The sequence below is a fragment of the Lepidochelys kempii genome, chromosome 11 (genome assembly GCF_965140265.1).
Source record: "Lepidochelys kempii isolate rLepKem1 chromosome 11, rLepKem1.hap2, whole genome shotgun sequence".
NCBI lineage: Eukaryota > Metazoa > Chordata > Testudines > Cheloniidae > Lepidochelys > Lepidochelys kempii.
The window spans coordinates 32427999-32441645 of NC_133266.1; the positions used below are offsets into that span (position 1 = coordinate 32427999).

The 13647-nt window shown below is 38.0% G+C and overlaps 1 protein-coding gene across 27 annotated transcripts in view; it reads right to left on the minus strand.

The window, feature by feature from the left end:
* The window catches only part of BAZ2B (bromodomain adjacent to zinc finger domain 2B), a 353401-nt gene that overhangs the window by 20076 nt on the left and 319678 nt on the right, over positions 1-13647 (minus strand). For 17 of the 27 annotated variants that reach the window (XM_073305568.1, XM_073305567.1, XM_073305566.1 and 14 more), the window contains 7 exons: positions 11976-12120; positions 7161-7828; positions 6308-6584; positions 5985-6140; positions 5228-5388; positions 3830-4140; positions 3311-3446 (listed from right to left, as the gene is read on the minus strand). In XM_073305568.1, the coding sequence (XP_073161669.1) occupies positions 3311-3446; positions 3830-4140; positions 5228-5388; positions 5985-6140; positions 6308-6584; positions 7161-7828; positions 11976-12120 (1854 nt within the window). The remainder of the gene's footprint in view (positions 1-3310; positions 3447-3829; positions 4141-5227; positions 5389-5984; positions 6141-6307; positions 6585-7160; positions 7829-11975; positions 12121-13647) is intronic. The other 10 variants (XM_073305583.1, XM_073305580.1, XM_073305578.1 and 7 more) reach the window with 4 other exon arrangements.

Genomic DNA, 13647 nt, shown 5'->3' on the forward strand with positions numbered 1-13647 from the left:
CACTAAAGATACAGCATTAAGATGGAATAGCAGCATGTTTTAGTGGTTGGTTAGTATAAGTCTAAGATGCATGTAGCTTTATGCCTTCAGCTGCACATGGTGTGGATAAATGGAAAAATAAAACACAACTAGACATTTGATTTACATTTTAAAAATAGAAAATTTGGTATTTTTATTTTCTGTGGGAGGTACATTTCTTCTCTGAGTCTCTTGATGTGGAGTGGGTCTTTAAAGTTTCAGAGTAACAGCCGTGTTAGTCTGTATTCGCAAAAAGAAAAGGAGTACTTGTGGTACCTTAGAGACTAACCAATTTATTTGAGCATGAGCTTTCGTGAGCTACAGCTCACTTCTGAACCGCCAAGGTGACGGGAGGGACAAAAGTCCATGGTCCTTGTACAGACCAGACCACGTAAATGACTCCTCACTTTCTCAACTGGAGCCAACCAGACATGTCCATATCAATACAAACTGACCTGCAATTTAGGGATTCTGATTTCATGGACAGTCATATTTGAACTCTTTCTAGACCGCTATAAAATTGAAGGTCATACTGTAAAGTGGTCAACCTGAAGAACTTTCCTGTTTTGTATTGGCTAGATAGATACAATACCTCACCATTTGCTATATGGCGGGGTGGCCAAACTGTCGCTCATGAGTTGTATGCGGCTCTTTTACAGTTAAAGTGTGGCTCCTGGAGCCCCCCATGCTCCTCCCCCATTCTCCACCTCCCAGACTTGGGGTGGAGCTCAGGACCTCTGCCTTGCAGCAAGGTGTTGAAGTAGGGGCTTCTACCTAGCAGGGAGGTGGGTCTCAGGGCTTCACCCTGGGGCACGCCTGCTGGGGCTTGGAACCTCAGAGGGCCGAGCCTGAAGCCCCAAGCCCTGGCAGGTGCCTCCCATGGGGCAGAAGCCCCTAGCCCCAGCAGGCACGCCTGGGCTCTCGAACTTCTGAAGATTGTTGTATGTTGCTCAGTGGGTCAGTAAGTTTGACCACCCCTGCTATAGGAAATACTTGGGAAATAATGCAAATAATGAAGTAAGTATTTAGCTAAGACAATAATGGCAAGTTCTTAAGTGTGGCTACTGTATATTATTCAAATGTAATTTTTATTTAGACCTCTGATCTCAGTGTCATGAGGTATTAATATTTTTCACAGACGTATTATACAGGCAAAGAGACAATTTGCGTAGCTTTGCTAGAAATGTATTAAATTAAGTGCTGGAAGTCATGGCACATGTCAGTCAAAAGCCACTGCAAATGAAAAATCTAGGCATTGAAAAGGAGCTGCTTAATAGAGAGTTAAAATACATTATTGTTAGTTTTAAAATACTGCAAATGAAGAGCTGTTATAATAAGCCTATTTAATTTTTAAAAATATTTTCTAAATTATTATTAAATACAGTCCATTTTAAATTAAACAAGTTACAGTTTGATAATCTTTGGCTGGACTATGCAGACACTGCTTAGAGAAAATTCTGTGACTTCAGGATCAGAGCCAGATGTGTTTGCAAATATTTATAAAATAGTTATTAAGAAAAAGGCAATGGATCAACCGAGGACAAAGCCAATCGTTCGAGTGCCTGATATAGCCATTTGGACCTCTCTGAAGTCGTCATACTTTTAAAGTAGGAAAAACTTCATTATGTAATATCTACCATAACATATTATATATTTCATTTTATATCTTTACATTAATGTATATTTGAATTTTATATATTAATACATATTTACAATTTATATTTTTATAAAACTATATATATCATTTAAATTTATGTAAGCTGACAGTCCACAACTGAACTAGACAAGTGAGTTTTACATGCAATTATTTTAGAGTACAAACATATTTTTGATCAGATATCTATTTGTGGGAAAAGGGGAGAAGAAATGACAGTAGCCAGCAGCATAGGAAATGGAACTCTTACTAACTTCAGCTACTAGTTGCCACTTCCAAATTCATTAATATAGATACTGTTTTGGTGAATATAGGGGAAAGATTTTAAGATGATGGATGTTTTAGACTATTCATTTGACTTATTTTCTCTAGTCCAAAGTCTGTAACTATAAAAATATGAGAGGAAAACACGAGAAAAAACAAAGTGCAATTTAAAAAAGGAAGAGGAAATTCTGAATTTTAAAAATTGTCCTATGCAATTAAAAAAAAATTTTTTGGTGTAAGTAATATCAACACCTTTCAGGAATGAGCCCTTCTACTAAATACCCACATTTCCTGTGTAATTCAATGGACAAACCCAATTGAGAAAAACTGTGATTTAAACTATACCTCGCTCTCAAAGTCCCAAATTACACTTTAAGCCATTTCCGTGGTCTTTTGGCTCCTCTCGTAGTATCCATAATCTTTTGATAGGAGCATAAAACCTTATAAGCATAATTTGTATCTGTAAATTATCCTTCAATTATCTATCTAGAAATACAAAGCATACCTAATGGGTAGAAGTGGGATATTACTTGCTTGTTCAAAAATGAGGAGAGGGGCTAATAACTTAAAAAAAAAAATGCTTTCTACAGTGCCCACCATATTACACTGACAATACTGGATCACAATATTGGGTCATAAAGCAATTTTGAGCTAGTTTTAACAATCCAATAATTGGATGAAGATGTTTACAAGTTAACATTTCAACATTATATACTTAACACTTAACTGTAAAAGTTCTCTTTGATGAATGTTAGAGCAGTCTTAAAACTTAATTTTCAGAAATTTGAGGTTCAAAGGTTCATGCAAATTTTTACACATGCATTTGCATGCTTTTTTGTATGTGCAATTAACACAGCTCTACTTGTTAAACGGGCATGTGTATGAGGAGATGGACATTACAACTCACTTGCTTATATATCTGCCCAGTTTGCATGTTCACTCGTGATAAGTGGGCATGGAAAGAAGCCACATACATTTTGGAGCATCTCAACTTTCTGAAAAATCAAGCCTTTAATTACAGTATGTGACAATGAGTCTTCATGAAGCTAACATCATAGATGAGTAATTTTCAGTAATATGGTGTCCTCCACGGAAATGCCTATTTTATACCTACATGTTAATTTCAAAGAATAATTGACACCTTAAAAATAAAGCAACCAGTGGAAGAGCTTTCCATTATAGGAAGTTTCACAATGCTGAATTTGGCAAAAGTGAAATCTGTACGATTTATGCTCATAAGTGCACTACGTACAGTTTAACTGTAGTAAGTTTTAGAAGCGGTAAGAGAGACATTAGTAATCACAGTATCTTAAAGTGGGGAAATAGGACACAGCAAAGTTTAGTTACAGTATTTCTTAAATGAAAAACACTTACAACTTTCATAATAGATTTTTCCCATGCTATTGATTTCTGTAACTGCTGAATGCACAGAGCTACCTGTGCAGCACTGCGAGCTTCTGACAATGCCCTTCTCCATACCCTTAGCCCTGGAGCAATATCCTCTTCAATTCTGCATTGAAATACAGAGAAATTAAGTAGGTCACATCCATGTTTGCTGATCTCTGAACATGGAACAATCATTATCACATTGAAAGCCAAGCAATGACGAAACGTACACAGCCAATAAGTATAAGGTTTAAGCAACTAAATTTGATGTAGTGCACAGACTGTGGCTACGTGCCTCAAAGCTTAGTCACAACCAGTTAAATGTAAGATAACTTTGCAGGATTATCAACATACATAACAAAAAATATTTACAAAGCACCATGCAGAATAACATGATCCATATGGATCACAGACATACAAGAAGATACATAGATAACAGGCAATAGAAAATAGGCTCCAATTAGCAAAGAAGCACAATAATTTTTCAAGTTAATCTCAATAACCTACCCGTCACCATCACCACTAATGGATGGTGCAGGAGCAGGGACAGTAACTGTGCCCACATTATCCAGTTTGATCTGAATGGTGGTACTTAAGGGGCTCTTCAGATACCTTCGCTCTATGTTCCGCTCCAAGTCAGCAAGCCTGGTTACAGCTATATCTAGAGGGTTGTCACTCTTCCGCTCTAGAGCACTGGTATTGCCTTCTTCTCCTCCAGCACAGTCTCCATCATGCTTCTTATACAATTTAGTAAATGACTTATGTTCATAATATACCAGATCTTCCCTCTCCGATGCAGGCTCAGGACACATCCAGCCCTATATTTAGTAGAGAGGTTTACACATTGTTTGGTGCTGTAACTGGATAAGTGTGGGAATAATGGAATTTTGTATTGTATTAACCTAAAAAATTCAGGTACTGTCTTCAGCAGATGTCAGTAGTTAGTAATCAGCTTTTTACCCTGTCTTTCTCAAACTATTCAGATAATTAAAACAATGAATCCTAAAATATAAGCATAGCCAAATCATTAGCAGAGTGGTCTCTCAGCAGTAGCATTCACACAGAGCCCTCTGGAAGCATCAAGTTCCATTAGTCTCTGAGGGCAGACCATTACAACAGATTTCTCATTCTGACAGGAAGGACCCTGCCAGGTCCCAGACCTCAAACCACAGGAGGCAATGTGCAACCCATGACATGGAAATAACATCCAACTCTCCACTCTACTCCAGTCCAAACATCATATCCAGATTGCAGAAAGACTGCTGGGCCTACAATCATCTTGCATAACGCCATGATTGTAATAGTGACCAGAAAGTCCTGAGCTGCTTCAGATTCACAATCCATGTGGTACATAGTTCCTCATATGCATGGGGTGTATTCCATTATTCCACCATCCCCAAAACAAAGAAGTTGAAATGCTCTTTTATTTATTTTAAAGAACAACAACAAACCCACACAGACATATAATGGTGGCACAAAGTGCTACAGCTAAATGACTAAGCTATCCCATACCCATCAAATCTTTGCAGTTAAAAACAGGTCATCACCTAAAATGGCATTATTCCCACCACAATGAAAGGCACAGGGCTGTGTGTGCTATAAGGGAATATTCTGGGGGCTGCCACTCTGAGGATCTTTATCCAAAGATTTAACTGTAATAAAAAGTAATACTATACTCTATGTTTCCTTTGATGTTTGAAATAGGAAGAGAAAGTGAGAAAACATTCCAGCTTCTGTGATACAAATATAGTGAAATTATATTGGATTTGTTCCATTTGTGGACTATAAAATTAATGAGAAGGCAGTTATCCCTAACAGCAAAAGAACTGCAAATACTGGTTTTAAATTCTTACCACTTTAATAACAACATTTTTGAAGAGGGATTTTACTGAAAGGCAGTTTTACCTTAACTTGCAAACTAGCTGATACAACTCTCCGTTCTAGGTCTTCCACCTGGTGAAGAATAGCCAGATCAATCTCCATTGCTTGCTCTTCTACTGACCAGTTCTCCACAACGTCTCGAGTTACCTGGTTTTCCTCATTTTCGTTTATTTCAATAATTGCAACTGTATTTGGGAGTTGAAATTGTATTATTTTATTTTAATTAACATTGTAACTGATTTTTGCAAACTCAAACCTGTTACATTAAAAAAGTGTTTAATGGTCATTATATAAACTTACTCTTAATATATCCAATGTGACCGCTTAATTTTGTATTGATCTTGTCACAGATGCTTAAAGAATTGCAATATCTAGGGTGGGGGCACGTCGAGTATGCACTGCAGTATGTAGCACTGTGAAGGTTCCGGGCAGGCTGAAAAGATTGGCATAACTCAGTCAGGTCCCCAGGACTATCTGTGTTATGATGGCGGCTCTCCAGCTACCAGAGCTATCCAGTATCGAGAGGGTACAAAGGTGTTTTAAAGACACTTTAAACCCCCTCCTCTCTGGCTGCAAGTTCTGTGTTGAAGCCAATATCCTTTTTTCATGAAAAGAAACATACCTAGTTAAGTGAACTAATTATTAGATATTGGCCTGAACCAAAAGCTCACATCTGGACAAGCCGAGCGTTTGAGAAGTTCTAGTCTGGATCCAAATGTACCTCAGATTCACCTCTATTTATTATCCTTATACCAATCAAACATTCATATCAGTTACATACCATCTTTGTTCTTGATGCAGGCCAAAGTAATGTAATCCATGTGTTTCTGTATTTGCTTCTGTAAGGCCTTCTCTCTTATTCCCCTGAGATGTAGTACTTTAAGCAAAGCTTTTAGGTCCTCTGGATCAATAATTCTCCACCAGCCAAATTGCATTTCTAAATCAAGACAAGTTTGTAAATCTTTTACAAGCATTTTAAACATGAAGCACTATTACAATCAGATTTATTTCAAGAAATCATGCAAACAAATGTTCTGATAGTGCAGCAACATTAGAGGAACTCAACATTTAGACAGTTCTGGCACATTACTGCATTATGCTTACCTTCTGGTATGGGTTTTGGGCTAGGATAATCTACTGGCTTGGCTACTTCAACTCCTGTAGAGGGAGCAGAAGCGGTTTTTTCAGTTTGTGGTACCGGTGATTCACTTTTACTTGTAGGAACATTGGGTGTCAAAAATGAGTTACCATTTCCTTCTGACAATCCTAACCCTGATCCAACACTAGGTAAGGGAGATGAAAATGGAAGGTTTGAAGTAAGAACTCCTGTAGGCCATCCACAAAATTGAAGTCCCATTATAGGTAATCCAGTCTTCATCTGCTGTATCAAAAATATTTTTAAAACATTACTATTAATTCTATTACTAGTGTGGAGCCCCCAGAAACCTGGATTAGGATTAGTCAACCCTTGTGCTAGGCATAATAAAAACACAAAAGAAGCCTTGATCCCTGCCTTGAAGAATTTAAAAACCTAAGATGCCAAGTCACACAAACAGCTAGTAACCCTATATGGCGAATGTTTAGAAAACTGTTGCTTCTGATGACCACACTTCCGAAAATTACTATTAGTAGTTATATTTTTTTTCCATTCAATTGCCAACTTCTTTATATAAACACAAATGATTTGAAACAGTACACACAAAATCACACAAATTGTTAATTTAAAGATCCCGGTTTGCCTACTAATCTACCAATCTAAATCTTTTTAGCAAATAGTACTTGGCTGCATAAAAAAACATTTCTAAGAATGAGCTACATTTTACAATGTTTTTTTTTTAAAAAAAAAAAATACAAGGAACAAAGGTACAATTTCAATGGTATGATCAGCTCTCAGAAGGAATTTTGCCTGAGTAAGGACTGCATGATCAGAAACCTTAGATTGTAATTAAGTACCAACCTGAAGTGATGATAATGCAAAAGGACTTATTCCCATAGGACTCTGTACAGAGGTTGAAGTGATATGAGGAGATGGAACTGGTGAAGGTGATTTTGAGGGAGGATTTGAATGCAGAGTTAGTGAAGAAGAAGCAGCTGGTGTATCTGAATGGGTAACTGATGTATCATCACATGGTATTCTCGGTAAAAGGCTGAACCACTGTCTGCTCTTTTCTGTAAGAGTCTTTAACAACTGGTCATTTGGAATTAATGGAGAATTGTAAAACTTCCCTGGCCCACTTGCAATGGGATTAAAAAGATTATTAGAATCTGACTTTTCAGAGCTGCTTTGTGATATGGTGGGCTGAAGGCTGCAGAGAGAGTTTTTAGAGTTATTTTGATAAGATAACGCACACCCATTTGCTGCACTGCCACTGGGTTTTTGTGACAGAATGTCAGATTCAGGAGACATCTTTGCTACCTCCAACAGTTTGCTTAGCTTTGAAAAAGAGCCAGGTTTCTGTAGAAACAAATTAGTGTTATCCTTTTCCTTAAGATCTTCTTTCTGCTCACAGTGACTTGTATTTACACAGTTTAATTTTTCCTCTGAGGTCTCAAACATCTCTTCTTTGATATGTATACTTTCTGCTTTTTTTAACTTCTCTTTTTCTTTTGCAATTTCTTCTAGACCTGAAAAATTGAAAAAACTGTAAACTTTAAATATCACAGAAGAACCATATAACTTAGATCATTCCTGTAAGCAAGTTTTATATAAAGAATAACTTCATCAGTCACTTCCACGTGCTCTAGACCGTCATGTACTCTATGAAATTGCCTTCAAGCTCTGAAAAATATTTTGTAAAAGGATACACAACACTCAAATATACTTTACACTGTACCTCAGTGTGGACGAAATTTCACAGCCAACTCAAAACAGTTTGGAAAGAGGTTTATAACAAAAATGCTCACAGACCCTTCTCATACTGTTGTAAATTGTATTGTGTTTTTTTCCCCTCACCAAATCTAAAACGGATTTAAACTTTGCTATGCATCAGAGATGAAAAACTGGACCCACTGAAATTAGTAACAAACTCATATTGAGTTCAACAAGGCCAGGATTTTGCCCAAGAGATTGCTAAGAGATTCACTTAACTTGCATACAGAACACCACTGGAATTCTGAAGCACTTTGTCACTTCTAATTTCTTTGGAAGGGACAAAATTTTTCTAGCTTTGTGCTTGTGAAACTTACCATTGACTGCAGAATTACCAAAAAGTTTCACGTTCTACTCTCCTGGTGTGGATATTTGCTTTTAAGTTTATAGGCTATTTCCATAAACTCTCAGCCCATAGTGGGGGGAGAAGAAAGAATGAAGACCACAAATAAATAAATAAATAAATAATCTATTTCACAAATTGGATGTCTCCAAAGATAGAAATAGGACATTAAATTCCCCGCTTTCTTTTAATTAAAAAATTAATTGGGTGGATTGCAAATTTTAATTACCAAATACTAGAGGCTACTTGTACCTGTTTTACTCATTACCTGAAATAAATTATTTGAAGAACCTACACAATGTAATGATTGGGATATAGAGATAGATAAGTATATAAATGGATAGAATAGTTTAAATAGCTAAACAATTTACAATACAAAATCCTAAGGTTCAGCGTCCATGTCAGCTTGAATATCTTTGAGGTGGGGAAGGACCAGATTTATAAATGGGGGAAAAAACTGTTCTGTTCTCTCTTCTCTCCCATTCTCCCTTCAATCCTCTATCTTCCTCTGCCCATATTAACATATGTCAACGAGCATCAATAAGAATCTTCAAAAAGAACAAAAGAAGGAGAAATGGTAGGAACAGGGAGGAAAGAGAAGGAAAAGCACTCAGCATGGCAGCCATTTGCTTAGTTTCTGCATCAGTTAGTGCAGCTGCATAATTACAGATAAACAGGGCCCCTATTTATCATCTATGGCTGGTAACTCCTGCAGGGGTTATTTGCACATTCTGCAAAACCAGAATAATTTCAACAAGGAAAAAAGCACAATAGCAAGGAAAATGCACTGCTATAATTTTGCATCTCTCTTTCTGAATTTTTAATGCACCCACCGCTCTAGTAACAGGTTTCAGAGTAACAGCCGTGTTAGTCTGTATTCGCAAAAAGAAAAGGAGTACTTGTGGCACCTTAGAGAGTAACCAATTGTGCCACAAGTACTCCTTTTCTTTTCGCTCTAGTAATGTATCTGGGTACCAATAATGTTGAATTTACCAAGAGATCCAAAACGGGCTTGACAGGAAAAAACAATTTAGGGAACTGCACAGGTAAAAGCGTGAGAGGGAGGTATTTTTGATAACTGGACAGATGGCTTAGAGTTCTATGCATCCAGTTTCAAGTTACCTACACCCAGGAACTATCGGTTTCAAAACTCAGCAGGGCCAACCTCATCCTTCTGAGGTAATAAACTGACTACTATGCAATTTACTGAAAAGGGGATAAAGTGGGCAAGGAGACATCTTGCAGATGAGATCTTAAAAACGTAAGTACCCTTGATCTGCATAGACCTTAACAATCCCTCTAGACTAATTTATAAGAACATGGGTCTGTCCTGGTGTTTTTGGCCAAAATTTCCATAGCACCTCCAGAGAGGTAGCTCTAGTTCCGTGGTTCTCTGCATATAGTTTGTAAAGCTCTTTGGGATTCCCTAGGCTAAAATACACTATATGGAATACTATTACTGTACAATTGAAGACACTTTGGAAAACAGGAAAAGAAACACAAGCACTACAGCATTTGACAGTCAACTTCTACTTCCATATAACTTTTGGTGTTTGCACAGCAGTTTCTAATTCAGAGCATACTATAATGAGCGGATGGTGAAAGAGAGGCCCTACAGAGCACACACAATATTAGCAAGCTACCTTTGGGATCATGATTAGGTTTAGGTGAGACTTTGTGATTCAGGTTTCAAGTCAAATCAGGGCTCAGGTTTCACTCTGATAGTACTGAAATCTTTGGGGATGGGTGTGAGAGATACCTAGAATGCATCTTCCGAGGAGTTCTTGGAGAGATTTTTGCCATCTTGGGCCAAAATCTTGAGAAAATGGCGGGTTTTGGCTGCATCCAAACCAGAACTGAAAAAATGGATCTGTTCTGGAACCAAAATCATGGGTTGGATCTATATCCAGGAATTCTAATGAGTGAATTCTAAAATTCACATGCATCTAGACTTAAGGTTAATTAAAAAAAAAAAAAAGTTTGTGGAATAGGTATATATTAACTATCAAAATCAGCAACTTCATTTAAATTTTAGTAAAATAGACTTTAATGTCTCTTGGCGGGGAATTCAGGTCACTCAGAAAAAAAGAGGAGCATAAAACCATGTTATGGGTTAATAAAGAAATTATTGTTTTAGCAGAGAACTGAAAAGGCAGTATTTTATTGTATAACAATTATGTTCCATTTTATTTCACACCATATATGTAATCTCTAAACACAAAACATTCTGAATATCTGCATAAACCCTGAGAGAATTAAAACAAACAAAAAGAAATGCTTCTTCATACATTCTGTGGTCAACCTGCAGAATTCATTGCCACAGAAAATAGAGAGAAATAGTTTAGCCACTGTCAAGGCTGATTCCCCACTAAGGTGGGGGCCCACAAGGATTTTAAAAATTAATACTGGCCACTCCAGGCTGGTATTAAACTCCCAAGGTCACAGCTTCTCTCTGACCTTGGATGGGCAGATGTTGCCACCACCCAAATGCAAAACCCCTTGAAACCCAGGAAGGCACTCTTGGGAATTCCTTCCTGTGGGGTGCCTTCAAGCCCTTTCACACATCCCCACCCCCCAGAGAAGAGCTGAGAAAGGAGAACAAAGAAATCAGCTGTTGCCACGAGCTAACTAAAAAACATGTGCACAAACTTCTTAAGACACAAAAATCCAAATCCAGTTCTTAAAAAAGTTAAATTTTATTAAAAACAAAAAGAAAATATATCTGAAAACTGAGGCTATTCCTAGATTTTTACAAGAGCAATTCCAAAAATTAAGCACCCAAAATAGTTTCTGGGGGTTCAGCTTAAAGGTTACAAGCAACAAAAGCATCCGGGTTTAGCAGAGGAATCCACAAGCCATAAGAAATAAACAAAATAAACCTAATCATGTTTTTCTACACATTTTCTGATCTACTTACATATCTGGGTTCCAAATAAGCAATTCTAGGTCTGACTGATGATTTTCATACCTGGCCTTCAGCTTCTCACAGCATAACTGCTGCCCTGTTCCCCTCTTCTCCGGAGAGCAACAACAGACACACAGAGAAAGGGAAGTTTTTTCCCAATTTTAAACAGTTCTAGCCCTCCCATTGGCTCTTTTGGTCAGGTGCCCACTCCCTTCTTTTTACCTATGGGCTTTTTTAACCCTTTACAGGTAAAGCAAGTAGAAAACAGCTACCAAGAGGGATTTTATAGCTAACTGGGTGTCCTTAAAAGGAAGATCTCTTTCCCCCCGCCCCCCCGCTTCATTTATCACAGCAACATTAAAGGATTTCATATGCAGCTACACTAGCTACAACACTAGCTACTACACTAATCAAAAATTAACAAAAGGATATTAATTCTCTGTTTCAAGCGATAAATTAACCAACTGAAAATCAGAAAAACTCCCCTTAGCCTCATCAAACAGCACTGCACAAATAGCTAGGGCTATCACAGGTTAGTTTTTAGCCTTCTCCTGAAGGTAATAGGCCATTTTTGGAGACACAATTAACAGACTAGATGCACAGGTGGTATACTCTTGTATGGTAATTTCTAGAATGACTCCTTTATGGTACTTACCTTCACCACTTTCCATGCCTTCCACAAAAATACCCCCACACTGGGGTAGAATCCAATACCGGCGTCTGTAACGATCCTGACCAAACATCATTGACCGTAAAGAGTGAGAGGCTTCAAATAACTTCCTTCTGTATTGGCTTTGTTGCTGTTTAAAAAAAAAAACAGGGGTAGGGGATTATAATTCAGTGGGGGAAAAAAATCAGTTGTTACAGTATAAAATATCTGTTCAGGCAAGGTCAAATGACAGCTCAGTGGCCACATGAGCATACGGTTTCCCAGACACTTTACTTGGGATATTTCACACAAGTGTTTTATCTAAAAAGCCAAATTGTCTTCAAATAATCAGCTCGGGCACTCTTTGATATATCCTAAATTTATCAGCGTCACCGTAAGGATGCATTCTGCAGTAGTATGTTCTGTATTTTAATATCAACGTTCAGAGAACAACAGAATCCATGATTTCATTGTACTGGAACAGACAAGATCCTATCAATTATGCAATACAGTAAATGGTGTTCGGAGTGCTGAAGGTACCCAGCGCAGCGTGAGATTCTGTAGCTCCTGATGAGAAACCAATGAATATTTCAATTCGCTTAGAGAAATGAGTTCAGTAATATCTAAAGATAAAGCCTGTATTCAAACACAAAGTACTCTTTGGGAGGAGTGGAGAAATCTAACAGGAATTTCAGTTAGTTTACCCTCTCCTTCCTCTGTTAAACTGGCACTCTTGGAAGCAGTGTAGAATTCCCAGAACTGGGAGTTTATTGCAGCTGGGAGCAGTAGGCAAACCAATGACAGAGGCTGAAAGGATGAACTCTCTTTTAATAAATAAATTAATTAATTAAATTAAATAGGTACACTATAGAATCCCAATTCGTCAAATTTTCCCCATTCTATTCTCCTTATCTACTAACCAGTTTCCCTTCCTATACCGACTGCCATTATGTAAACACCTGATTCTACTGTACTACTCAAAAACATATGCAACTCTTCAGAAACTGAATAAGCAGCTATTCAAGTCTATGCAGCTTTGGGCCGTAGTCTAGGCACCTGGCTATTTTAGAATTCAGGAATGGTCTTCACCATTGCAAGGTTCAAAACAAATTTGACTTGTCTTCCTCACCAAAAAGTACCCTATAAATCCTACAAATTTATAGAGGGACTGATATTGTGGAGGTTTCTTGCAAGTTTCTTTGTGCTATTATCTTAAGTAACTCCTCACTTAATGTTGTAGGTATGTTCCTGAAAAATGCAACTTTAAGCGAAACAACATTAAACGAATCCAATTTCCCCATAAGAATTAATGTAAATGGGGAGGTTAGGTTCCAGGGAAATTTTTTTTTGCAAGACAAAAGGCATTATATACATTTTAAACAATATTAAATAAGGAATTTAATACAGGTATTAAACAGGCTGGCAGCCCCCCAAACAGCTAGTTTGCGGCATTCAGGAGGCAGGGGAGGGAGGTGGGAGACTGCGTGCCGCGTCCTTGCTCCTCCCCCCCCCCCAGCCCCCTGAACACCTCAAACCAGCTGAATGGCGCGGGCAGGAGGCGGGGGAGGCTGTGCGCTGCGTCCTTGCTCCTCCCCCAGCCTCCTGAATGCTGCAAGACAGCTGACTGCTGCGGGCAGGAGCAGCACGGGGAAGGCACTGATCTTCGGGGTCCGCCGGT